Source organism: Festucalex cinctus, chromosome 8 (genome assembly GCF_051991245.1).
Source record: "Festucalex cinctus isolate MCC-2025b chromosome 8, RoL_Fcin_1.0, whole genome shotgun sequence".
NCBI classification, from domain to species: Eukaryota; Metazoa; Chordata; class Actinopteri; order Syngnathiformes; family Syngnathidae; genus Festucalex; species Festucalex cinctus.
The window spans coordinates 24,582,656-24,610,422 of record NC_135418.1 but is presented as its reverse complement, the minus strand read 5'-3'; the positions used below and the strand labels follow the sequence as shown (position 1 = coordinate 24,610,422).

The 27,767-nt window shown below is 40.6% G+C and overlaps 1 protein-coding gene across 1 annotated transcript in view; it reads right to left on the bottom strand.

Annotated features, from left to right (window-relative positions):
* The window catches only part of sema3fa (sema domain, immunoglobulin domain (Ig), short basic domain, secreted, (semaphorin) 3Fa), a 70,020-nt gene that overhangs the window by 22,271 nt on the left and 19,982 nt on the right, over positions 1-27,767 (bottom strand). Inside the window, exons 3-5 of the mRNA XM_077530574.1 lie at positions 7,216-7,376; positions 7,058-7,120; positions 753-872 (exon numbers count right to left, since the gene is read on the bottom strand). Coding sequence (XP_077386700.1) covers positions 753-872; positions 7,058-7,120; positions 7,216-7,376 — 344 coding nt within the window. The remainder of the gene's footprint in view (positions 1-752; positions 873-7,057; positions 7,121-7,215; positions 7,377-27,767) is intronic.

The window sequence follows — 27,767 nt, the reverse complement described above, 5'->3', positions numbered from 1 at the left end:
GCGAGGCCGGCAGCTGCGTCCCGCTCGCCGTCGGTCATCGTGCCCGGGGTGGGGGCGGGGCTACGAGAGCGATGATGGATGAGAGGCTCCGTGGGTAGTGATGGCTTTTCAGGGGCTCTTAGCCAGACAGAAAGACAGACCTACAGAGCCCTCTCTGTATAAACAGTTGGACGGGGGAGGGGATTACAGGCAAAGAAATCGCTGCATGTCCCGTCAAAATGATATTATGAGCGAGACTGGACGAGATTACATCTGCGTGGCGAGGAAAATTTAACTCTCTGATTCTTTTTCTTCACTGGATGGCATTGTAGATGATTAAAACAGGCAGCATTGACATAATTATATTTAATGTAAAAAATTCAGCTTTTTATTTTATGCTTAAGTTCAATGAAGATTGTGCTGCTACTTCTGATTTGCGCCTTGTCCAAAATGAAGCAAGTATTCGTACAGTATATAACCATACGTTTTTCTTTTCATAATTTGTCCCCTTAATGATCACTCGCTGATGACCAATAAACAGACTGTAGTTTATCCCTGCCCTCTATTTAAAGGTTCGGTGTAAATGCGACTCCAGCCATGCAAGACATGCAAGCGAGCGGCAAAAAACTGATGGAAGAAAAGCACAGTGGATGAAACTGAGGAGGGAGAGAGAGCAGATGGGCTGCCACAGCCACCTGAGCTCGATCGACAGATAAGGCTGTAGAAAAAGGAGGGTAGCCTTAAGGTTACGTCTCCGAGGAGTCTTGGGTTACCTGCGACCTTCGTCCGCGGTCCACGTATGTGCAGATGGGGTTGTACGCTCCCGTTCCGCACACGTACAGGTGAGTGCGGTTCCACGGCTCGATCAGACGGATGAAGTTGCCGCATTCGCCCTGAGGGAGAACACAATCGTGATCAAAATATTCTGTCGGGATAATATTCTGTGAAAAACAAACAAATACAAAAAAAGAGGAAGTCAAGTCAAAATTCTACTTACAGCAGAGTTGGCAAATCAAGGTCCAGAAAGTAAAAACCCTGCCACAGTTTGCCTTTAGCCCCAGGTGCTAGCTAGCTAGCTCCCTAGCTAGTTCCCATGGTGCTCGTTTACATGCTAGCTAGCTAGCATCAGAGGCTAAAGCCAAACTGTGGCAGGGATTTTACTTTCTGGACCTGGATTTGCCACTTCTTATTTACAGTAATATGTTGTATGGTCCCCACTAGTCTAAACAGTATTCTGACTAATATAGTGCTTGTGGAATATGAATTAAGTAGCAAAATCTACCTGTTTCTATCCATCTCTCGGGGCGGCCATTTTGCCACTCAAGATATTGTTTAGATTCGTGAGGGCACACACAGAATATTTTATTCATTGTAAGGAATATTTTTGACCTGACTTTCCATATAAATGTCATTACAGCAAATTCTGTTTATACACACAAAAAAGCAGTTTTACGTAGTGCATTTTTCTTCCTTACCCTTGTGGACCGTACTATCACCTTAAAACCAAGGTCTGACCAGACCTTCTTTTTGGGGGCGTCGCGTTACACTTTACTATTCCACCATTTAATCAATCACTATTAACTCATTCACTCCCAGCCATTTTCACAGAAGCAATCCCGTTCGCTCCCTGCTGTTTTACTGAATTTTGACTGATTTTGCAAGGGGCACAGAATATTGTATTCAATTGCTATAAAAGCATGGAACCTATCAAAAGAAAGATTAAAGTCTCTTCTTTCATCAGGAAAAAAAAGTATGTTTCTATCTGTTTCCGTTTTGCAGCAATTTGCATTATCAGTTTTCACAAGTCTATTAAAAATTGTAAGTAATTTAGCTTTTGTTCGAGATGGACCTGGTTGATCTTCTTGCTCTGCTGCTACCTGCTGGCCGTTTGTGTAATAACTACCATTTCTGCAACCGTTCTTTGCAGTTGAGAGGCTGCATCAAAGCCTTCTGTATGCTTTAGCATAACAAAAAACAAAAAAAAAACAAAAAAACGTATAAATATGTCTTTGGGACACTTAAAACATTACAAAAAAAACATATTTTCACGCTATTGGGAGCAAATGAGTTAACATAGATCTGATGATATTGTTGAAGTCGTAAAATTCGCCGGTCACCTCATCAATCCGGGTTATTTCCCAGATCAATCCTGGCTGTACAGGCTATGCAAAAGGAGCATAGGCTTCAACCATAAACCCAAAATGCAATCTTTTTTTCATTCTGCACCCCTGTCCATTATGTTCTTTTTTTTTTTTTTTTTTTACTAATAAACAAACAAATGACAACACAAACATTCTGAATGAAAGTAAAAATTATGTCAAAAATAACTATTTGCATAACACCCCAGTGGTGGTTAATAATCCCTCTGCCAAGCCTAAAGAAGCAATCACATCCATCATTTCCGCTGCCGGCTTGTTTGGCAGCCCCGTTCCATGCTCGGCCCCGGGCCCGAGCTCAGAACACTCGGCACTGTCAGAGAAAAGCTAAAGAGCAGAACTGCGCAGCGTGCGAGGAGTGTCAGGGTCGGGTCTGAGGGGAAACCCGATTCATAGTCCTGAACATTTTTTGGCCCAAAAACATTCTACTACTTCATGTACTGGCACTTGAAAACGTGAGTGATGTGGTTTGTTCGGCATGCGGATGACCTCAGTGGTAACGATGGCCACCACAACACTGTCAAATTGCAACAAGCAAATAAAGAGGTGCTGCTGGCTGTTTCTTGTCTCAGTTTGCCAAACCGGTCGTTTCGTCCAGTTGGGCATGGTGATGTTTGTCAGATGTTTTGAAAAGATGATTATCAGGTACAGGTCCATACTGTGCTTCCTTTTAAAAGAGCACAGTTTAGACATTGTTTTTTTTTTTCCCCTTCTCTCCTTTCTCGTGTCTCCTCTTTTCCTTCTAAGAAACTCGGGGCGCTCATTAGCTAACCGCCAGGCTTCCTTCCGATCGTCATTGTTATTTTTCATGTTTCCTGGACGGGTTGTGACTGTGAAGACAAATTCCTTGTGTGTTTTTACTAGAGCTGTCAAACGATTACATTTTTTAATCAGATTAATCACATCTTAAAATTTTGATTAATCACGATTAATCTCTTAATTAAAAAGGCTTTTTATCAACATTTTTTGCCCGCCAAATTTTAAATGCACCTCTTATGTGTTAATTTTTTCGGCATTTAATGTTAAGAGGACGTCTCATCCTCCTCTATTTCTAATCAGTTAATTACTTGCATCGTTTAAAGTGGAAAAAAAAAATGACCCCAATAGTTTGACATGAACAAATATTCTGAATGTCACACGCAAACATTTATTAAACGTTTCACTTTAATGCATGTTATGTTTATTGTTCAAACACAACCTGTGCTACCTTTAACAAAGCCATCCGATGTCAAGCTAAAGGATCATTTGCAATCAAAATTAATCGTGCGATTGATGCGCCTTAATACATGATTAATGCGATAATTTTCTGTGATTAATTAATTAGTTAACGCTTTAACTTTGACGACTTGCTTGGCAAATAAGTCTGATTCTGATTATCCTGTTGTGAGTTGTTATGGCCCCGAATAGCGAAAAAAAAAAAAAAATGCAAATAATTAATGCCCCTCCCCTTATCTTTTTGCTTTATTGCTTACTGTGCATCACAAACTATGATCATATAACAGTTTGTTTCAAACTCATCTGGCATTAACTTTGAAAACTTTCCTATTTTGACAGTGTGATTGTGTCAAAATGTGTTTCAGAAAGAAAGGCAGATGGGTTTTCAGCAAAAAAATAAAAAATAAAATAAAGAAAAAAAAAGAAAAATGGGGGGAAAGGTTCCACGGGGTGGAGGAAACAAAACCAAATACTTCACTCTCAAAGTTATGATATGAATTTTAGGGTGTTACAGCTGAAAGTGACAGCATTAAAAAAAACAAAAAAACAAAAAAATGTAAGTTTTGTGTATGCAGGATGGGGGGGAAGCTATTTTTGGCAGTTCTTAGCAACCCAACAGATGCGCTAGTCCGAGGTTTCCAGAGGAGTTCGTGTGTGTGTGTGTGTGTGGTAATGTGTGTGTGTCCAGTTGTGCTCCCCCACTACTGAGTGCACGAGAATGATTGCCTTTGACCTCCAGCCTGCACCGACATCCCCTGTCAATCGCTTCTGAATTGTCATCATCTGTCTGGCCCTTAAAGAGCAGGTGAAGATTGCAGTGACGAGTTGTCACCCGCCAGCCGACGTTATTTCTTTTGTCTATTGATGAAATTTCAAACCCGCGCACACGTACTGCTCGTACAAGCAATGAGAGGCCGATACCGAGTAGCCGGAGGCAGAGAGAAGGCAACGGGTCAGCGAACATGCACAAATGAACATTCCAGTTGGATAAACAGCAGCCTGCTCTCTCTACCTCGTCACTCCCCTCCACTTCGCTCCTTCCGATGAAATGTGTGGCTGCACCTCAAAAGCAAAGAGATCTGGTTTTTGTATGCGTTTCAATGATTAGCTCGCACCCGATACTGCTACGAGGAGGGTAGGATTAGTGCCCGTTTGCGTGCGTGGATCATGTTAACGCTTCAGAGAAGTCTGGAAGCTACTAACGGCTCTTTTTTTGGTTTGCTTGTGTTTGGACTTTGAAATGTGAAATGATGACAAGTCAAGATAATGAGTTGGCTTCCTGTGCAGTACTGAGTTGCCTTCCAGCTAGATTGCATCCAGAAATCATTCAGCAACCGAGGATGTAAACGTGTACAATAGCGCAACAAATTCTAATCTCGTCTGATGAAATTTGACAGAGAAATTTCTATCATGTAAACATGTAACAATGGGGAGTTTCCATGTTTTATGTGAAAATTGGATCAGGTCCGAATGGAACTGGTTTGACATCACAGCTCCTCGTCCTGCATGCATGTCGGAAACAAAGCAACAACAAACCTACATGGTAGAATATGTTTACAATCTCGATCTGGGGTTCATTTCACAAAGCATGTTCAACAAACACCCAAACTAACCCTGAACAGTGAGTTGACACATTGAAAGAGGAAACTCTGCATTTTCGGTTCCAGGAGGGCTGATTTGAGGTCGATTTATCAACGCAGAGAAGTTTCACCTGGCGTTACCATTAGGGATGTAACGATATCCAAACACCACGATACGATATTATCACGATATGAAGGTCACGATACGATAATTATCACAATATTGTGGGGGCGTTGGCGATATTTAAAAAAGATCACAATATTGTTAAAAAAGAGAGCTCATACTAAAAAGAAAGCACAATTTTGTGCTTTTGTCCATAACAGCAATGCATATAAACCACCTACAATCTCTAATAACAATATTGAGGCACTTACTTGCTAATGCTAGCACACATTGATCGCTTCACAAGCAAATTAGGTTCCCTTCATCTGACAATTAGCGTAGATTTTAAACATAGAAGGCCAAAACATCCCTAATCAAAATTAAATTGCACTAATAAACTAGCCACTAGATGGTGCTAGAACTGCACAAATGGAAATCAACTAGACTTTTTTTAAACAGATGTGTTCCTTTTAAATATTGTGAACATGACGACGACGATATTGTGGCAGTTTTAATATCACGATATCCCGATATTGCCCTGATCGTGACATCCCTAGTTCCCATCCATCCATCCATCCATCCATTTTCTTAACCGCTTATTCCTCACAAGGCTTGCGGGGGAGCTGGAGCCTATCCCAGCGGGCTCCGGGCAGTAGGCGGTGTACACCCTAAACTGGTTGCCAGCCAACTGCAGCCTGACGTTACCACTCATATTTTAGCTCATCAGCAAACTCTGCAGGGGCCTGATAATTATCCTGATCATTTAATCAGGTGCGTTGGAGTAGAGAAACCTTGAAAATATGCAGGACTCTGGCCCTCGAGGACCAGATCTTGACACATGTGCTCTAGACTATTGGCGTTTTTACCCAAAAACTCACCAAAGCAGACTTTATGAATGAGGAAATGAAATTCCGTGTGTATGGCTGAAAGGAGGCGGGGACTGAGAAAACTTCGAGGTTCATTGGGAAAAACCTGCTACCATCCAGGTTAGGTTCATGGACACTGTTACTACGGTAACTGACCGAGAGCTTAAATTACCTCTTTTTATGAAACAGGCTCGTTACCTCTTTTCCTCTGGTTACAGTTACCTCCCTTTCTGAAACGGAAGATGCAGAGTTCCCCACATTTCTTGACCCAGGGTTATCACGAAACCTGCTTAGTGAAATACACACCAAGGGGACACTACTAAGTGAGTTTATGGCGGTCTGGCTTGGGAGCCCAAAAGTAGGGATGTCACGATAAGGGCAATATCGTGATATTGTGATATTAAAACTGCCACAATATCGTCGTCGTCGTCATGTTCACAATATTTAAAAGGAACACATATGTTAAAAAGTCACTTCTAGCACCCTCTAGTGGCTAGTTTATTAGTGCAATTTAACTTTGATTAGGGATGTTTTGGCCTTCTATGTTTAAAATCTATGCTAATTGTGAGATAAAAGGGAACCTAATTTGCTTGTGAAACGATCAATGTGTGCTTGCAATACCAAGTAAGTGCCTCAATATTGTTATTAGAGATTGTAGGTGGTTTATATGCATTGCTGTTATGTACAAAAGCACAATATTGTGAGCTCTCTTTTTTACAATATTGTGATTTTTTTTTTTTTCTAAATATCCAAAGCCCCCACAATATCGTTTTAATTATCGTATCGTGACCTTCATATCGTGATAATATTGTATCGTGATGTTTGGATATCGTTACATCCCTACCCAAAAGTACATACACTTCCATTGAAAGCAGCTGTTCGCAATCAGCAATCAACGCTGTCGCTATCCTGGATGATCGCGTGACAGTCAAGTGGCATTTCGGAAGAAGACCCCACAAGGTATGATCATCAAATATCTCTGAAAGATTATCCTGAGAGATTAATGAGTGGTGTGCTTAATTTTAAGAGTGATTTAGGCCACGTTTATGGTTTGGGTGGTCAAGATATCGTTATGTGTGTGTTGGTCAACTGAAGTACACCACACACTATATGAGCAGCCCATGGTGATTATTCCTGTTGTGCGTTTGTAACACTCACATTGGTGTCTTTTCCAGACAGGACACATTCGGACTTCCTCTGAGGGGCGACAGGCCAGTGGATCTTAAAAAAAAAACAAAGACAGAGCAACAAACTGAGGTGCAGAACTTTAGCCAAAACCCCTCCGCATTTCTTTGCCGTCGCATGACAATCCTTACAATGAGCGGCTCCTTGTTTATGTCGTGCAGATCCAGAGACAGGATGTAATCTTTGCTGCCCACATACATGCGGTCGTGGTCCTCGTCCATGCGAAGAATTCGATAGTCGCTCGAGTTCAGCAAAAAGGAGAAGTGGTGAGCCGTGCCGGTCGACTTTAACTCTGTCAAAGAGAGAGAGAGAGAGAGAGAGGGAAAATAAATGGTTTTGTTCGAGGCTGCGGCGGTAGAAAAACATACCGTAAAATTGGGAAACACAAATCACAGACGCGGTCTTATGGGATGGTGTGCAGGCTGCTGCGTTGTGGCGCCAAATTCTCGATTTATACTCACATTTGGATGGGCTGTAAGGTTATCTTTACCACTCCGAACCACCCACATACACAAAGACACATATAATGATGCCACATAGGCATATACAGTAGTAATGAGGCAGAGAACCCTCAGACGCCCCAAAGTTATTTTACACAATACGGTCCTTATTTTAAAACGGCATGCTAAAACTACATGTGGCTCTTTTGTTAAATATAAATAACTGCATAGTCATTCAAAGTGCAGTTGAAGAACTGGAACATTGATGACACTCCCGAACATTTTCTATCTTGTTTATACTGTTCAAGTAGGGGTGTGCCAAAAAAAATCGATTCATAAAAGAATCGAGATTCTCATTTATTAATCGAATCAAATCGATATTAAAATCCAAAAATCGATTTTATTTAAATTAGAAATAAAGAAGAAGGGGAAAAAGCAGTTGTAGCCCACATGCTGTTTTTTGTGGAAAAAGGCACTTACAATAAAAAATTAATAAATGTTTAAACAAAAAAAAGACACTTTAATGTCGTCATTTTGTCTTGCAAAGCAGACTGGAGTAGATCATGACAATGTTGTGCATATCTGTAAATTGAGGCAGAAATCATTTGTCAATCAAATAATTTTGAATCGAAAATCGTTTGAATCGAATCGTAGACCCAAAAATCGTAATCGAATCGAATCGTGAGACAGTCAAAGATTGTTCAGGGTCACAGGGAGGCAGATCCTTTCCCTGCCGACTTGGGCAAAATATGGACAACACCCTGGATTGGTCACCAATCACTCACTCTTTTTTTTTTTTTGGTCAATATTTTAAATGACAAATCAACAACATAAAAAGTCAGCTCTGAAAACAGCAGCAGTCAGCGCTATATGTGTATTTACTGTATTACTCGTCGCACTTTGTGGTCGGGGAGGGGCGTGCCACGGTATGGTCAATTGAGAGGTCCTGGGTTTGAATCTGGACTTTTTGTGGCGTTTACATTAGTGATAGACCGATATGGTTTTTTCAAGGCCGATACCGATACAGATTATTTGTAGTCAAGTCGGCCGATAACCGATATTTCAAACCGATATTCATTTGCAGTAAAATGGGGGGGAATTCTTTCAAACTATATATAATTTCTCACTGAGTAACAAATTCATGTGAATGTAGCTCATTTGGGGTTTTTGTTAGGGTTCGTAAAAACGTTTCAAAAAGATTTTCGCGGTGAAAAATTGTGTGAATATGTTCCAAATGTGTATTCGACAAATAAAAACTGACTGCGAACATCTTACAAATCCTGATGAAAACCCCAAATTCGCTACGTTCGCAAGTATTCCCTGCTCAGTGAGCTTTATCGGCCTTCAGATTCAAAAAATGGCCGATGCCGATATTTGTAGAAATGCCAAATATCGGCGCTGATAATCGGCCCGGCCGATTATCGGTCTATCCCTAGTTTACATGTTCTTCCCATTTTTATGTGTTTTTCTGTGGGTACTCTGTCTTGGCTAATGATATTAGGCTTATTGGAGACTCCGAACTGTCCACGGGTGTGAACGTGAAGCTCAGGCGTGACCCTAATGATGACAAGTGCTATAGAAATCGCATGAATGTATGAATGCTTCTCTTCATTTGGCAGGAACTCAGAGAGTGCAGAACTGAAACCGAACATTAATCACCGCTGTATAAGTCCAAACAACTCATCATCACCATCCATTTCGTCCCCTTCTGTTTTTTTCACACTAGATCCGCTCTTGGTGAACAGCGACACGAATCTCGGGCTGCTGTGAGTTATCGTTACAAAAGCCAGATCAGACTTGAGATCATGGCTTTTCCTCCGCCTCGTTCCACCTCCCGTCGCAGGCAGACGGGAACGACCGGTCGTCATCTTCCGCTGCAAATTCTCCGGCCGCGGAGACCTGCTCACTCCCGAACGTGTCTAATCGCGTCACGTTGCAACATTCGGCGCTCCTTGGCAGGTGGGATGCTTGCAGGGAGTAATTGCCTGGCGGAAGGAAGACAGTCCAGTGTCCGCCCGGTACCTCCCAATCGCTTACTCCCATTCAAGCGTTCTTGGGAAAGGAAACGCCGACAAAGCCGAGGATATATTTGCAGAGAAAACCAGAGGACCTGCTGACGTTCCTGTTTCGGTGGGAGCAGACAAACACCACTGCTGTTCTCTGGCTCGCTCATGAGGAATCGGATACGCGAGATAGAATACGCTCTCCTTGACCGGGAGAACATCTGCCTGCTTTGCTTGGAATAAAAAAAAGAAATAAAAAATCATACATGGTAGTTTCCACTCACAAAACACAAAGATGTTCAAATAGTGAGTGCGCTGCCAGAAGGCCTGCAGGCTTCTCAGCTGCCGGTGGGAGGTAAAACGATACGTGTGACTGGATGCTGACGAAAAGAGAATCAATCTCTCACATGCCACCACACCTCACACTGATCACATCTGCACACAGCAGGAGCGCGAATGGGAACCGACTGGTGCTAAACGGTGAATATGATCCCGCAAAGGGGTCTCAAGAGCTTTCCGGCTTGACTCTCTCAGCTGACTTTGAACATGTGGATGCTTTACCAACATCTGTTTAGCGCCTGACGTTCCGGCTGGATCGTTTTTCTCACAATTACCCGAAGGTTTTCTTCAAGGTGGTCTTGGATGGGTTGGTTTTGGTCTGTACCCAAGTTAAATTGCGTGCGCTAATGCCGGACCAGCGGACTGAAAGGTGTCAGAGTGAGGCTGGATTTACACAACATGGCCAAATGGCCAATTCCGATTTAACGCCCGCAATCAAAAGGTTTATAATTACCGATGAATCCGAATTAGTGCTGTCACTATAGAATATTTTTAGAATCGATTAATCAATTGATTATTCAATCGATTAATCGGATTCATTTAAATTTCCCCCCTAATTATTTTATTTTGATTATTTTGTGTATTAACCAGTGATTGTTTTTTATTTCATATTTTGTATTCGTAGAGTGATTAAAAAAAAGCTTTCAAAATACCACTTTTTTTCCGACTGATACTGATACCGATACTCAGACCCTCAGTACTCACCAATGCCGATACCAACTGCCGATACCAGTAGTACATTTTGACAAAAAAAAAAAAAGATATTTTTAAACAAATGTATTTCCTTTGATTTTGACAAAAAACAAACAAACAAAAAAACAGCACAGTCACTCTTCAATAGTCTTAACGCTCACAAAAATGCTCTTTTAGTTTAAGATTCACAATTTTGAAGTATTTCCAAACCGGTGAAGTTTTGGTGAAAAACTGACAAGGAGGACTCAGTTAACATCTTCCCCCTCTGCCATCGGTCGCTTGTACTCGTCTGCGTCACGAGTACTCGAGTACTTGAAAAAAGGCTGGTATCGGCCCGATACCGATACCTGGTATCGGTACTCGCCCATCCCTAATTAAAAAAGTTGTCGATTAATTTGATAACCGATTACTTGTTGATCAATCGATTAATTTTGACAGCTCTAATCCGCATTGTGCCAGTTGAGAGGGTACCATGCGGTGTAAATCGTGACATACACGCCCACTTGAGATGGCGTAAGAGGGAGACCATACTGACCCCACCTCCCTCCTCCGGAAATTGAGCGTTACAAATTGCACCCACGAAACACATTTCTAAATGATCTTCATTTAAACAATGACACTTTTTCCAAATAAATCCGAGTCGCGGCATCAATTGCAATCTGCAAATTATATACAGCGTAATTGCGGTTCAGACAGCATTCAATTCACATCCATCCTTTCCCATTTTTTTTTTTTTTCACCTAAGCCCCTCCGGCGAATTGTGTTAATGATGTTTTGCCGTGTGTACATGATATCATACAAAAAGCAATAAAAGGACATCACACGCTCACGGAGGTCTGCATATTTCTGATAGCTTAATGTTTCGTAAAGAAGCAAAGACTGCCTGGGGTGTGAAGAAAAAAAAAAAAAAAAAAAAAAAAAAAGCCTGACACGTCCTGCGTGTTTGCACATGTCCTCATTTTACCGCCCGTCTTCATTTGCACTCATCAACTATATAAAACTGCAATACACTGTAGATGCCAATAAATGTCTGGGGACGACAAATGAACAATAAAAAACCTTGCAGGACACTTAATAATGCCACTTAGGTGAAATACCCTCGCCTCAATAGCAAAGCCTGTAAAAAGATTCATTGCATCTCTAGGTGGAATACAATCACTCTCGAAGAGGACATTAATGTCACCATTGGAATTGCTACGACAGCATCCGCTCGCATCCGTGACGCCTTTGCAAAGCCGAGACGTGCCTTAACACAAATAGCGCCTGTGGCGTGGTTGAGATAACAACAGCGGTATGACAACAGCCGCCCGCCTCCATCCGTGTTCATGTTCGTATCTCTCAATGCTTGTATTCAAAACGGCTGGGAAATGTTGAAACAAACACAATATGGCTTTGATGTTGTGTTCGAAAGCGCAATTGCAAACCCGCTGGTAAATTCAACAATGACACTGTGTGTCTATGAAAACCACAGCGTCTGTTGCGTATTACTGCGTTGCCAAAGCAGCGAGGACTTTGTAATTATTACCAGACAAATTGAAGCCAAATGCACTTTTTTTTTTTCCCCCCCCCTTGTGATGTTTGTCTTCTGTTTCATGCCCTTGGTGAATATAATTTGTGTTTGAAAGAACCCAATATGTTCCCCATTACTCTCTTATACCTGCGGTGTGGTCCACCTGCTGGATGTGGTCGCCCTCGCCTCTGGTTAAAATAATGTTTTTTCTGCTAAAAAGAGACATTTAGCTGCTGAGTGAAGTCGCAGCTCCTCGACATTCTGAGCGCTTCTTGCCGTGCCGCTAACAGCCTCCCAAATCAAGTCTCTGCTGAAAGATGAAAGGGGATTTGGGGGCGGGGGTGGGGGGCAGAAAACTCCGACACACTTGTCCAGGCATCTGCGGCATGTTGCTCGGATTCTCGTCTCGCTTGATGTCGAGGGCGTGGCCCCTCCGTGCTACGGCTTGTCTGCAGCCGTGCGTGCACAGATGAAGGAAGCCCCTGACGAATCAACAAGGGATAGACCGATTATCGGCCGGGCAGATTATCGGTGCCGATATTTGGCATGTTGACAAATATCGGCATCAGCCTTTTTACGAATCTGAAGGCCGATAAAGCTGGAATCTCACCGAACAGCGAATGCTTGCGAGCGTAGCAAATTTTGTGCTTTCGTCAGGATTTGTAAGATGTTTATAGACACATTTTACTTGTTGCAAAGACATTTCAAACATATTCAGACAATCTTTTGAACCCTGACGAAAACCCCAAATTAGATACGCTTAATTTTGCATACATTTGTCACTGCTGCAACTGCGAAGTCCCAACACTTTTTAATTCATAAAAAAGAAATTAATTTATAAATTACGTTGAAATTTTGGAAAACTTTATTTACAGTAGAAATTTATTTATTTATTTATTTGCTTGCTTAGTTTTGAATTTAGCTTAACACATGCTGTCTATTCTTAATATGTTTAAAATTAAAAGAGAAGTTGTTTTTTTTACGCTGTTATTTTCTCTTTTACTGCAAATGAATATCGGCTTGTAATGTCAGTTATCGGCCTCCTTGATGACTAATAATCGGTATCGGCATCGGCCCTGAAAAAAAGCACATCGGTTTATCACTAGAATGAACCATATGTGTCGTTTTGAAGCTGCCATTTTTTTTTAAATGTGAGAAGAAAATGAAGAAGTAGCTTTTTTGGAACCTGTCCTCTGTTTTCCAATGTTTTTGTGCTCAAGCTAGCATGCTAATTAAAAAAGTACCATTTTGTGGTATCTAGATGCCAAGGAATAATGTTGAAGTGAGTTGAGGAGCTTCATGTAGTGATTTACCGCTACAGTAGCTTGTGAAATCTATAACTTTTTTTTTTTTTTTTTTTTTTTTTTTTAAGTGTCAATTACTCACAGGTAAGGCTCTGCCCCTATCAACACCGCAGTTACATCGAGGTGGCTAAATCATCCCGTTTTCACAAAACGTATAAATACGTTCTATTTTAAATATTTCAAGCGTCGCAAATACATATTAATACGTGTTTTATGTTGTTATATTCTGTTTGCTTTGCAAGATTAGTTAAAATGTTCGAAATCGGCTGGCACTGCGGGGTTGTTTTTTTGATAACGCGTGGCAGTGAAAGTTAACCACTTAGCACCCCCCCCCCCCCCCCCCAAAAAAAAGGTAAAAACAAAACGAACAGCAGTAATTTTGTCTTTAATTTCAAAATCCAGTATGGCATCTTCGCCCATAAGGTGAGAACAACGTACCCGATGGTGGGGCAACATGTCACATGTTTATTCAATTTTTCATTGCTTTATAACTCGGCACTGACAAAAAATATGAAAACAATATGAATACAAAATATATACCTGAGACTTTGGTCTTTTATCTGGTGTAAAAAGTGTGACGTCAAGCCCTGTTCTCCCCTACATATGTTTTAAAAATGTGTTTTATTAAATAATTGGCAAATTAATCCTCAGTATTATTACGTTTGATAAATTTAATAAAAATACAAATGACCAGTATTTTAGATGTTTGAAATTTAGTTTATTCTGCAAAATGCTTGCTTGTTTCTGAGACCCGCAATTGGCTAGCGGCGACCAGGCCAGGGTGGACCCGCACCCCACCCAAGGTCATCTGAATAGGCACCATCTCACCCTCAACTAGGGGTGTTAAAAAAAATCGATTCGGCAATATATCGCGATATTACATGGCGCAATTCTCGAATCGATTCAATAGGCGGCCGAATCGATTTTTAAACGTCCATTTTTTGTTGGAAAATATTCAAACAAAATGTCTTACTTAGGGTTAGGGTTCACACCTTAATCATGGAAAAATGTTATATTAATTAATGGAACATTAAGCCTAGGGGTGTGAATTGCCTAGTACCTGACGATTCGATTCGTATCACGATTCACAGGTCACGATTCGATTCGATACCGATTAATCCCGATACGAATTTCTAAGTCGATTGTTGCGATTTTTTTTCATTCAAATTTAGAAAATACTAATCAGTAAGCTTGTAGAGTGTAAGATTTAAATGAAAATGTATTATTTATTTATCTGAAATTTCAGTCTTATAGAGGTTGTAATCTGTTTCATGTTTGAACAGCATTAAAATAAAATATTAAGGCTTAATGTTCCGTTCATATAACATTCTTCCATGCTCAAGGTGTGAATCCTAACCCGAAGTCAGACGTTTTGTTGAATATTTTTCCATTAAAAATGGAAGTTTAAAAATCGATTCACACACACACACACACAAAAAAGGCAATGATGATAAGACGTTGAATCGGTAAGACTACCGAATGAACAATTCTGAGCTCTTAAAATGTTTTTTTTTTAAATAAATAAATAAATAAATAAATAAATAAAAAATCGATTTTTTTTATTATTGAATCGATTCGAGAATCGCGCGATGTAGTATCGCGATATATCGCCGAATCGATTTTTTTTTTTAACACCCCTAATTAAGCCTTAATATTTGATTTCAAAGCTGTTCAAATATGAAACTGTTTGTTAAATACAGTGTCTCACAGTTATAAGACTGAAGTTTCAGATAAATAAATAATACATTTTCATACAAATCTTACAGTGCACATGTACAAGTTTACTGGTTAGTATTTTCTAAATTTGAGTAAAAAAACCCAAAAAAAACGGAACTACCGACTTATGAAATTCGTATCGGGATTCATCGATATCGAATCGAATCGTGACCTATGAATCGTGATACGAATCGAATCGTCAGGTACTAAGCAATTCACACCCCTACCCACAACACTAATAAAAACAAGCCCCCCCCGAAAACGGATAGATGCCGCCTTTGTGCATTCGAGGCCTGAGGTCCGTGTATCGTTTTGAGCGTTGACTTTGGCTATCAGAGAGGCCTGCCCGGGCTTTGTGTGAGACTCGTAATCACTCGCTCGCCTCCCTGGTCGGGGGTCGGGACTATTGACTCACAACACGCCTCACGGGAGCTGATTGCCGCTTACCTGCGCCTGTCGAGCAGAAATAATTGCCAGCAGATTACACCTTATCTCCGCGCTTCCGGATGCCGTCGCTCAGATGCTCTTCACGCTCGTCTACCACCGATACACCGTGTGTGTGTGTGTGTGTGTGCGTGCGAGCGGGTCCGCAAAGAAATAAGAGTCAAATCACATCAAATCACAGACACCTGCCTGCCTGCACGGCTGGAAAGCAGAAGAAACATTGATTCAAGGAGCGAGGTGACTTCCCCCCCCCAAAAAAAAAATAAAAAATAGAGAGGAGATTATAAGAAATCTATATCTGTCGTTGCAGATGACAGGAAAGGTTAATTAAAAGCTCAAAGGAAGATCTTACGCGTGTTTCAGGTGGAGGGGAGGTCACAAGAGTTTTGCTAGGCCTTGCTATCAGATCAAAAACTAGTCTTCATTATATCTAAAAGTGAATATGTAGGGCTTAAAAAATGAAGCGGATTCCGTGTTAAAAAAAAAATAAAAATGCTAAAGGGGACATATGATGGTAAATGAACTTTATATGGGCTTGTACACAAAGAGTCTCTGGTGCCCACCAACCAAGTGTGAAATTAACCCATTTCAAAAATGTGTTTGTGAGAAAACAAAACAAGTTAATTTCAGCAAGGCAGGAAACAATTTTGATCCTTGGCGCTTTTTGAAGAAAACATGTCACAGAAACGTCATTAAGACTTGGGAACTTTAAAATGAAAATCATAGTAAGTCTCATTTAATATGCATCTTCATGTTTAAACCGCTCGCAACAAAAGTGACCACACCCCGAAGTGAAAATTGCTATTGATATGATGATATGATATGATATGATATGATATGATATGATACTATTTAGATAATAATAGCTTTGTTTTGAGTTATTTTAAGAGGGCAGTAAATGTATACTGTTTTATAAGCTGTACACTGACTACATTGCATTGTAGCCAATAGTCATTTCTTCAAATTTGCCCATGGGGAAAAAAATAAATAAATAAATAAATAAATAAATAAATAAATAAATAAATATATATATATATATATATATATATATATATGTAACACAAATTTGTAGCCAAATTGGAATACGCCATAGTCCATCTCTAATAGGGATGTTCGATACCACTTTTTTTTCAGACCGATACCGATACCAAGTGCCGATTCCAGTAGTACATTTTGATAAATTAAAAAAAAAAATCACTAAAATATATTTTTAAACAAAAGTATTTCCCTTCATTTTGCAAAAAACAGCACAGTCACTCTTCAATAGTGTTAACGCTCAAAATAAACACAAAAATGCTCCTTTAGTTCAGGATTGTGCCGCAAAGTTCACATTCTGCAATGTGTGGTTCGTCCTCGTCAATTTTGAAGTATTTCCAAACGGGTGAAGTTTTGGTGAAAAACCTAAGACATACTCGTGGGTCCATTGTTGCCAGGAAGTGATCCTCATGATTTGCCATGGTGTTTAATTCAGTAGTTAATTCATAATTACAGGACATATTTGCATGCAAAAAACCTTTGATGCAATAAATGTACACTAAGTACAGAGGTAACTGCTGCATTCTTACACCAAGCATCCCTCATAATGAACAAATGTCATACGTGGGGACGGTCGCGCACCAAGAACCCCCATCATATCGTAGCGTACCGCCAAATACCAAAGTGTGATTACCAATGCTCCTCCTTCAACACCCCCTGCGAAGGACAGCTGCCTGCGAAAGGTTAGAGTGCGCGAGGGTCATCCTCGGCCTCAAACACACTTGCAGATAATCTGGATTATCTCCGGGTCAGGAGAAAGCAGGATGGTCATGATGAGACTGGAGATGGAGGAACACACAAATATGTTTTCTTTTTGTTGTTTTTCTCGTTTGTTTTTTTTGCGTGGTGCATTCGCGGCCTTCGGGAAAGTAAGTATGTGCCATTTGCAAATAATTTGGAGCTGTATTTTGTAGCCGGTTTGGCGTGTCAGATGCGACAAGGCACGTTAAAGGGGATTACGGCGAAGGTCTGGATAATGGAAGCGAGCCGGTTTGAAAGAGTGAAAATCCTCCTCTCCCAAGTTAACCCCTGACCTTGCACTCAGGACAAACACTTCGTCACCGTCAGCTGTGCTAACGCGCACGCCTAGATGCACAATGCTCCACCTCAATTCGTATTTATGGATTAGTCCCAATCCCCTCTTCCAACTCGTTTGATGAAGTTCGTTCCAAGCAGGGCAAAGCTGTCAATAAATCAATTTCTCATTCATTTGGAGCATCTTGTCCATCAAGTTCACGGCTGCTGTGTTGCTAGCTGGCGGCAAATGAGATCTTGGGGCAATTATGAGGTATATTTAGCGAAACCATTAGACTCAAATGTTGACTCAAGGTCCATGAGGGACGACAGCCGCCTCCACGAAACTCCCCTGCGGTCATTTTTCATCGGCAACACACAAATGGGTTCGAACCGGGTGGAGGACTTTAAGGACTTCCATTCGTCAAAAGATGCCACAGAGACTTTGGTGAAACTCTTGAGTCTAAGCCCTTCTAGTCAGACCAAAGAGTAGAGAACATCTTAACCGCTGCAGGAAAAGTGGATTTGTATCATAATCACGACATGGCAGGTGGAAAAATAACGACGCTGAGTGCCAACATACACAAAATCGCCGATTGCAATCATAGCTGCCAGTTTGGAGGATGAAGGAAAAGTGGTTTTTGGTCCAGAAAAGAGACTTTTAAACATATACTGACAGCAGCGAGGGGCAAAGTTATAGTGGTGGCGAGGTGTTCCACACAGTTCTTTTATCATCCCACTACACTTTTATAACAGTCGGGATAATTCCACGACAGCGTGCCAATCAGAACACTTGGTTTTGTTTTCAATGGTTTGTTTTGTACACTATGTGGGGCTCCTGCATAATCTTTGACCACAACTGGATTTCATACTAATTATTTATTGATCTATTTTCTGAGTGCTTGGTTTGTGGGTGACTGGATTTTATTGACTGATGACCAGCCAATTACAGGGCAATATATATAGACAATAAAGGCAATCACATTCACACTTATGGACAAGATAGAGGTTTTTTTTTTTCTTTTTTCTTTTTTTAATGTGGCAGCAAGCCAGAGCAACCAGGGAAACACCTTACAATGACCTTTTGAGGGTACAAATTGGAAGACAACACTCATTAACTCATTTGCTCCCAATAACATGTAAATACGTTTTAAGTGTCCCAAAGACGTATTTATATGTTTTTTTGTGTTTTTGTTTTGTTTTGTTTTGTTTTTATTTTTGTTTTGTTTTTTATGCTAGAGCATACAGAACTGCAAAGAACGGTTGCAGAAATGGTAGTTATTACACAAACGACCAGTAGGTGGCAACAGAGCAAAGGAGATCAACCAGAGCCAAAATTACAATTTTGAATAGACTTGTGAAAAATTATGAAACTTAGCTCTCTTCTAATGCTAATTGCTGCAAAACGGAAACAGATAGAAACATACTTTTTTTTCCTGATGAAAGAAGAGACTTTAACTTTTCTTTTGATAGGTTCCATGTTTTTATAGCAATAGAATACAATACAATATTCTGTGGGCCTTGCAAAATCAGTCAAAATCCAGTAAAAGAGCCGGGAGCAAATGGGATTGTTTCTGTGAAAATGGCTGGGAGGGAAAGAGTTAAGGGTTGCGCTTAATGTTTTTCACTTGGCTAAGAAGTGCTTTTCATACAAATATTTACTGCAATTATGTTGTAAATTGACAAATCCAGGTACCAAATTTACCATGTCAAATTCCTCCTTTATTTACAAAATATCATATCTGTTTCTAAATCGGTTGGCAATGAGTGATGGGGGAAGAAATATCTCGACATCATTTATCTTATTTCTATCCTGCAACAGACTTGCTTGGAGCATTTCCCTCAGGCTTGCATACCATCATTTAAAAACTTTATGGCAAAATAAATAAATTTTGCCATCTCTCTTCGCTCTACCCACTCCGTGCATGTTTTGATTTATGACCTTGGGCTTCCTCTCCTCTTTGGCTTGCCTGATGTTATCATGAACAGCCCGTCTACATACCAGCGGGTTCAGATAACGCACACCTTTTTTCTGCCGGTTCCTTCACTCTTTTATTTAGCGCCCGGCATGCCAAAGGTGGCAAGCGTGATTTACGCGCTGATGGCGTATTTAACTCTCTCGGACTTCAACTTCAAGTATTGCAATCATGCAAATGGATGGCTGATTTTGGGGGAAATTTACAACACAGTTGTCACTGAGAGTGTTTAAAACGTTTCATGAAATGAATGATGACTAATTGGACATTTTTGTAGATTATTCAGCAGCCCAAACAAAGTTACTGTTTGTCTCATAGTTTGGTGGGGTTAACAAACTTCAGCCAAGAGCTTCGTCGACATGAACTGACTCATGAGGTTACATCTCTGTTAAAAGCAAACAGACAAGGCCTGGCAAAAGAGACAAAATAAAGAAATACTACAAATAAATCAACAAGTGGTTCAACAAGGCTCATTAGTTCACCCCTACGAATATTAATTCTACATAAATTCCAAACGTGTGGGAAGTATTTGGGGAAGGCCCTTTTCTGCTCCAGCATAACAAATTTAGACACTTGGATGAGTTTACTTTGGAAGAATTTGAAGGAAAAAAAAACCCCATCAAAACTCCCTAATGTTCTTCTGGGGCAAAAATTCACTTCCTGAAGGTGTAATGAGCAACACTTTACTCCCTATGATGTAAAACAGAAACAGTCGAGATTCATAAAAACGCTACAATTACAAAATACTCCATTACAGATCATTTCCCGCACTAGCAGTGATGCATGGTTTCACTTCTGCTTATTTCCCAGCTATGATGAAGATCAGTGTTCAATGAGTAACTCTTGTGTCCACACACCATGTGGTGCACATGCACAAAGTTTTGCCGAGCTGAAGTTCTTTTTGCGGGAACATATGAAAAAATGGACTTTTCAATATCTTGCAGACACAATTCTTGGGTCTCTGGAGTGCTTTCCCACCCATAAAGTGTGAAATTAGACCAAGTGAAATTTTTGGAACCCGCTTAACTCATTTGCTCCCAATAACATATAAATATGTTTTTGTTTTTTTTTATGTTTTAAGTGTCCCAAAGACGTATTTAGACATTTTTTTTTATTTTTTTTTATGCTAGAGGATACAGAAGGCTTTGATGCAGCCAATCAACTGCAAAGAACGGTTGCAGAAATGGTAGTTATTACACAAACGGCCAGCAGGTGGCAGCAGAGCAAAGGAGATCAACCAGGGCCATGTAGAAAAAAAACTCAATTACTTACAATTTTAAATAGATTTGTGAAAACTGATGAAACTTAGCTCTCTTCTAATGCTAATTGTTGCAAAACGGAAACAAATAGAAACATACTTTTTTTTCCCTGATGAAAGCAGAGACTTTAATCTTTCTTTTGATACGTTCCATGCTTTTATAGCAATAGAACACAATATTCTGTGGGCCTTGCAAAATCAGTCAAAATCCAGCAAAACAGCCGGGAGCGAACGGGATTGCTTCTGTGAAAATGGCTGGGAGTGAATGAGTTAATTGGCTATGTGCCTACGCTTAAAGAATTCAGCTGGTGCCTGTTGTTGAATGCAGCGCACGGCTCAACGTGTATCCTTTAATAAGCTCGATCCTGTATTGGGTGTCAAATCCAAAGGTCACTTTGAGGTCTTTAATGTGCGTATAAGCCCACCCTCGGTCCCAAATGGCCAGCTAATAGAGCACATAGATCGCTGGCATCTGTGAGGTTATCCCACCGCAGGCCACTAATGGCCCGCTAGCAGAAGCCCATCTGCCCCTGCGCGGTCAACATAATGCCGCACGGTCTATCACTGCACACGCCCACTTGACCCCACAGTAGCGGAAGACAAAGGAGGGGGTCACTTCCCCACAAGCGAGCAGGTACGCCGTCTAATGCCACATGACAACTGCATAACGCTCAACAATCGGGTGGCTGGGTGTCAGGCGGCCCTGTGTGGAGCTCAGATTGTGAAAATCCCAAATGGGGTCCGCGGGGAGTAGCCGCTCATTTTCTTTTTTCTTTTGCCATTCTGTTGGATTTACTGTGATGTGGGCGCTTAGCAACAAAAGGCAGAAACAAGCAGAACATCTTGAGAACCAAGGGGGCGGAGTGAACAGTCTCACAGTTCAAAGTTTCCCATTTCTGGCGAGGAAGGTTGGCGACACATATTCTCAAAATATTAGAGGTATTGGGCGTTCAGGTGAAATTTGAGGAGGAGCCTAAAGACATTAAAGCAGAAATCTGTCCTGCTTAACTTCCCAGAGTAAACGTAAACCATTTCTTCTGTATTTTCGACCAAGGAAATGAGCCAGATTCTGTCATACTCGTGTCTGAGTATGTTATCAGAGGAGAAGGCTGGTCATTCATTGAGTCCATTAACATTTACAGACTATTTTTCATTCTCACAGAAATATGGAACAAATTGTGTCTATTCCAAATATGGAGCAGTTCCATTTTTTTTTTTTTTTCAAAGTACAGTTGGCAATCCAACTGACGTGAACATACCGATGGTCAAAACGAGAATCGGATCAAACATAACAACCCTCTCTCCATCCATTCCATTAAGCCTCCAACTGGGAATCAGTGAACCCGCAGATCAATGTTGGCCCCGGATGGTTCTCCAGGCAACCCGGACCTTTTTTACGGCTTGTTATAAGATCTGCAACCACAAACCGGGACAGAACAAATAAATTGACCAGAAATTTTCGATCAACTCAGTACTGTCTGTTCAAACAAAAACACACGGACCTTAAGCCCCCAGGAACAGCCCAGGAACAATATTATGGTTTCTGTTTAAGGCCTCGGTGGGAGCATGTGTGTGCGTGAGTATGTGTGTGTACTGTGCCCTGAATTGGACTAGACTCAAACATACACAAACCAACTATCGAGCCAAGCGTTATCATTTTTCCTCCCTTGCAACAAAGTCAGCAAAAGCCCGATTGCTGGACGTCGACAAAACATTATCCTGATGATAATCAAATGGTGTGATGACTCTCAAAATTCATTTTGGGTGATTATCCTGAGTGACGAAAGTGTTTAATCCCTCCTTGATTGTAATACAAGAGTATGAAAACTTAAAAATAAAAAATAAAATATACATTTTATCATACATTTTATTGTACATTTAGAACAAAATTTGAGATTAATCGTGAGTTAACTACTGAAATCATGCGATTAATTACGATTAAAAATTAGCCCTAAATCGCTAAGTGTGTCGTCTATAGGGCTGGGTATTGCCACCAACCTCACGATACGATACGTATTGTGATACATATGTATCCCACATAAGACACATTTTATTTCGTTTTTTCAAACAAAATATAGGAAAATTGGTTCACTGAGACACATGCCATGTTAAGTTTATAAGTAAATAAATTGATATTCTACTTCTGCTTTAATTATTCTTAGCAAGACACAGTGTCCAATCACTGGTGAACTATTTTTGCATTAATTGAAGGCAACTTCAAAGACGCTGCTGGTTTTTATTTTTTAGGTACAACGCAAGCTGCAAAGGCAAACGTTAACTGCCTATTTAAAGTTAACAAGCAATATCGATTCTGACGCCTGCGTATCGATACGTGTATTGTAATGAGGCCCGCAACGATATATTGCCGTATCGATTTTTTGAGGCGCCCCTAATCGTTTACACTCAATTTTTCTGACTGTCCCACCATAGTGCTGGAACTATGCTCAGGACACGGATATTTTGACTACAACAGCAGACAAACGGAGTTCACATCAACTGTGTTATTTTGACTGCGATTTCTTTTAAACACATTTATCGAAAGAACATGACTGACGCTCTTAAAACAGCCTCAAACTACTATTGGCACAAAGAAAACACGCACGCCCAAAGAGATGTGAACTATTTCCAGTGGACCCCATCGTGAACACTCAACATTGGATGGGAGAAACAGACAATCCTGCTATGGCGCATTTAATACATCTGTCAAAGTGGGGCGGGGGGTGGCGAAGACATCCATCATTTCTTAACGGGAGAGCGGCTGGTGATGGAGTTGACGAAAGTGGGAATAGTGGGAGGCGAAGTGAGTGGGGACGCGGCCAGGGGGAAGGGTGACGGCATTGGAATGCCATTATCCGTTCGTTGGGAGGCAGTTTTGGATACGTAGGAAAGCGCTACTAACTATTGCTGTGATAAAAGATTGTTGATTAATTTCATCTTGAAGCAATTGGAGCAAAAAATGGAACGTACTTGGCAATAACCAGCAGAGGCACTGATTGCAGTTGAAAGGACACAACGTACCCAACATTGAAAATTTGACATTTTACATAGAGGCGAAGGTGAGTGTTGACTGGTCATGGTTATACCCCAATTCTGTTGCCAACTACATCCCGGAAAGCGTCCAATTCACCCACGACTAAAGATGAGAAGTTGTAGAAAAATATATGACTGGGTTTGACTTATGATTGATTGGCAATCAGTCCTGGCTGAACGTTAGCTTCTCTAACTACAAGTCAGATGGGAAAGGTTCCAGCTCACTAATGTGGACGAGTATTATAGAAAATGGATGGATTGGTTTATCTGTTGTCACACCGATTATTTTTTGTTTTTGTTTTAGACTTTCAGTTTTGTAGACATTAGAAAATCCAGCCCAAAGAGCTTTGTGATTTGCAGTGACTGACAGAAATAAACGTGAAATGACATCACACAGACGTTTGGGTATTGTGTTAGTATCGGGTTAGCATGTTTTTACTAGGGATAGACCGATTATCGGCTGGGCCGATTATCGGCACCGATATTCAGCATTTTGACAAATATCGGCATCGGCCATTTCGAAGAATCATATGACTAATAATAGATCCATAAAAAAAAAAGAAGAAAAAAAAGAAAAAAAAACAAAAACGGAAAAAAGACTAAAAATACTATTAACTAAGTAAAATAAATAAATAAATAAACCCCCAATATTTTACTAACCCTAAAACTTGCTCAATAAACATCCATCCATCCATTTTCTTGACCGCTTATTCCTCACAAGGGTCGCGGGGCTGCTGGCGCCTATCTCAGCTGGCTCTGGGCAGTAGGCGGGGAACACCCTGGACTGGTTGCCAACCAATCTCAATAAACATATGCTTTAAAATTAAAAAAAAAATTCAGAGCTGGAGTTTGTATTTTTTCCAGATTTTGATGCTAATATTTGCCCTTTTTTTTTTTATAGTGGAAATGAATATCGGCTCCAAATATCGGTTATCGGTGTTCTTGACTAATCGGTATCGTATCGGTCCCGAAAAAACCATATCGGTCTATCTCTAGTTTTTACACTTAGTAAAAGGTTGGACTAGATGAACTTCTATCAAGACCAATTCTGTTATTACCTTGAAAGCTAAAGGAGAAATTAATCAAGGGTTAAATGTATTTCAAACACTTGCTTTGAATGCGAGAAAGTGTCACTCAAGATGAAGTGTGCTTGGCAGCCATTCCACCTTTAATTGCTAATGGGAATTGTCTGCTCATCGAAGGGCCTCGCGCTCTCATCCTGGCCGGCGATTAGAGCAAAGCTAGCTCCAAGGTCAGCTTGACTGACAGACCTTTAGATTACTGTCTGTCTGTGTAATCCATGCTCTTTTTTTTTTTTTTTCGCTGACTGACATTCTCACCCCTCCCATTCCCCAAACACCAGCGCCTGTTGATTTGCTGGCTTTCACGTTTGACGGACAGATGGGACATCCTACTTTACGACCCTGTGGCCTTTGTCTCACCCGTGACCACAAGGGTCAGCCTGTTTTGGGCCAGTTGGGGGGGTAAAAGAGCTTGCAAAAGGCACTTAGTTGGAGGAAAATCCAAATTAATAAGGGGCACGTCTGCTAAATGACAATCAATGGGGTTTTTTCTGTCACATTCAGACAATCCATAACAGAACGTCTCTGGTTCGCATCACCTCCTAATTGATTTTGACAACAAAGCTCAGGGGGTTCTAGGTTTGATGTGGCAGACACAATGGACAAGAAGGCACACTCACTTAGGTCATATTTACCAATTTGTAATTAATATGACCTTGTTGCTGTGTACGAGTTCGGTGCGATCCAATTTACATCCAGATTTGGGTTATATTGTCACTATATGGATTTAATCAAGCAACCAAAACTTTGGACCAAAGTCCATTATTACGTGTTGAATAGGTATCTTTCTGGGGCAAAATGGTTTTATGAAGTTCATATATTTCAATTCATATTTGATCTTCTTGTCGGACAATTTATAGAAATCATTTGTACCTTTCAAATGGGGGGAAAAAAAAGTTCTCTTTAACGTTTTGCGTTGGATACGTGCAATAGTGTAAGAATATATCGCCACGTCTGAAGAAAAAAATACTCATTTGATTGTTTCACATTTGTGGTTTAGACTTTTTTTGTACAATATTTACTGTGGCTATTATGACTTTACTATTGCATTAGCGTAGGATAGTGATGGACAGATTACAGGTTTCCATTTGGTTTTTCAATACTAATGGTCTATGTCTATTTTTGTCATTTTTTTTAAAACAACATTTTAGGATGAAACTGAACACAGACATTACAAAAACTTAATAAATAAATAAATAAATAAATATCTAAATGGACCTAAGTCTTTTTCACAGGATAGCGCCGATTTACGGAAATTATGATTACATCAGCGGTCGTTAGCCGCACATTGCGACTTATGTACAAATTCGGTTTATGTCCCCGCAATATAAACCAAGGACCCCGGGTGGTGCACGCTGGCCACGCAATGGACCAACTCAACCAGCCACTTTTCAGTCCCATTGAATCCAAGCATAAAGTGCAACCATAAGCATACAAGCAAGGTTGACACGCTGAAATGGTGTTTTCTTGAGCAATCTGTTTTAGTTACACAACTCTCAGCTGGGGAGATGCTCACGTAGGAATGACAAAACAAAGTATTAGCTTTTCATTGAAGAATGAGATTGAGATAAAGAGAGAGAGGGGAGGGCGAGGGAGGAAGGAAAGAAAGTCTTATCGCTGGTGAGAAAGGCAACATCCGAGACTGATCTTGGTCACAGTTCCTTCCATTCACACTCTAACACTCGTCAAGGCCGGCGATTGCACAGACACACGGAGGCTCAAAACCTTCTTATCTTACGCCGTCATACAGTTTCATAAGTCTGCGCTAAACCAAACGCTCTGGACCGATAAGACAAACAGAACGATCCACACCAGCCTTGTAGAAGTCTCCTCTGTGGTACTCCCTGATATCATCCAATCTTATTTTTTCACTTTGTGTGTGTGTGTGTGTGGTTTTTTTTTTTTTTAAATAACTACTCAGATGAGAAAATAAATAATATGATTCCCCACTTGTGGCTAATTTGTTCATTTTCTGTCAGGCAACTTTTCCAGTGGTCAGGTTACAATCGTGCATTGGTGACTCATTTGCAACATTGACACAAAAAAAAACACGAAGTGCGCATGCGTAGCTAGGAACGAGCACGTACGACGTTGTTACGGCGGATTGATTGAAGGGATCGAGAACCAATCGTTAAGATGATCCACCCGGAAGACGCAGCGACAAAATATCCTTGAACATACATTTAACTCATTCACTGCCATTGACGGAAAAAGACGTCAAATGATGCATTTTTGGGCTGGCAGTGAATTTGTTAATGCGTACTCAAGAATTGCCTTTCACCAAAATGTCAGACTGAGAGAAGTTGATGATCAGCCGCATTCCCCTTAACTTGCAGTTTAACTAACAAAATTCTTTGCATTAAATGCATCGATTATGTCCGTAATGATCCCGGATACACAACAAATTGACTGACTTCATCTTCGGCTTGCGCTGAACGTTAAATAATGACAACACATTGAAAAGGAGCTTAAACAATTCAGTGCACTGACATGTCTGCACTGACATGCCCAAATGATGCTCATGGGTTCACAGTGTAATTGCCCAGAACGCATTTCAAAGCTCGGTGACTAATTAATCACGCGCAGATGCTTTAATAGGACAGTGTAATCCAGATACGCTGATGAAAAGCCACATTTCATGCTCTGCACCGATCCTGTATGGGACTGATGCTGGCACAATCAAAAGCCCAACCACTGAATGAATTCCCAGCGTGTAACGCTCACTAAATGGGATTACACGTCAACAAAAGGAGCATTGTCACGTCATGTAAGATATCTTTCTTCGTTTAAATTTATAGCCTTTCGCAAGAAGACTCGATAAACATTAAAATCAGATACG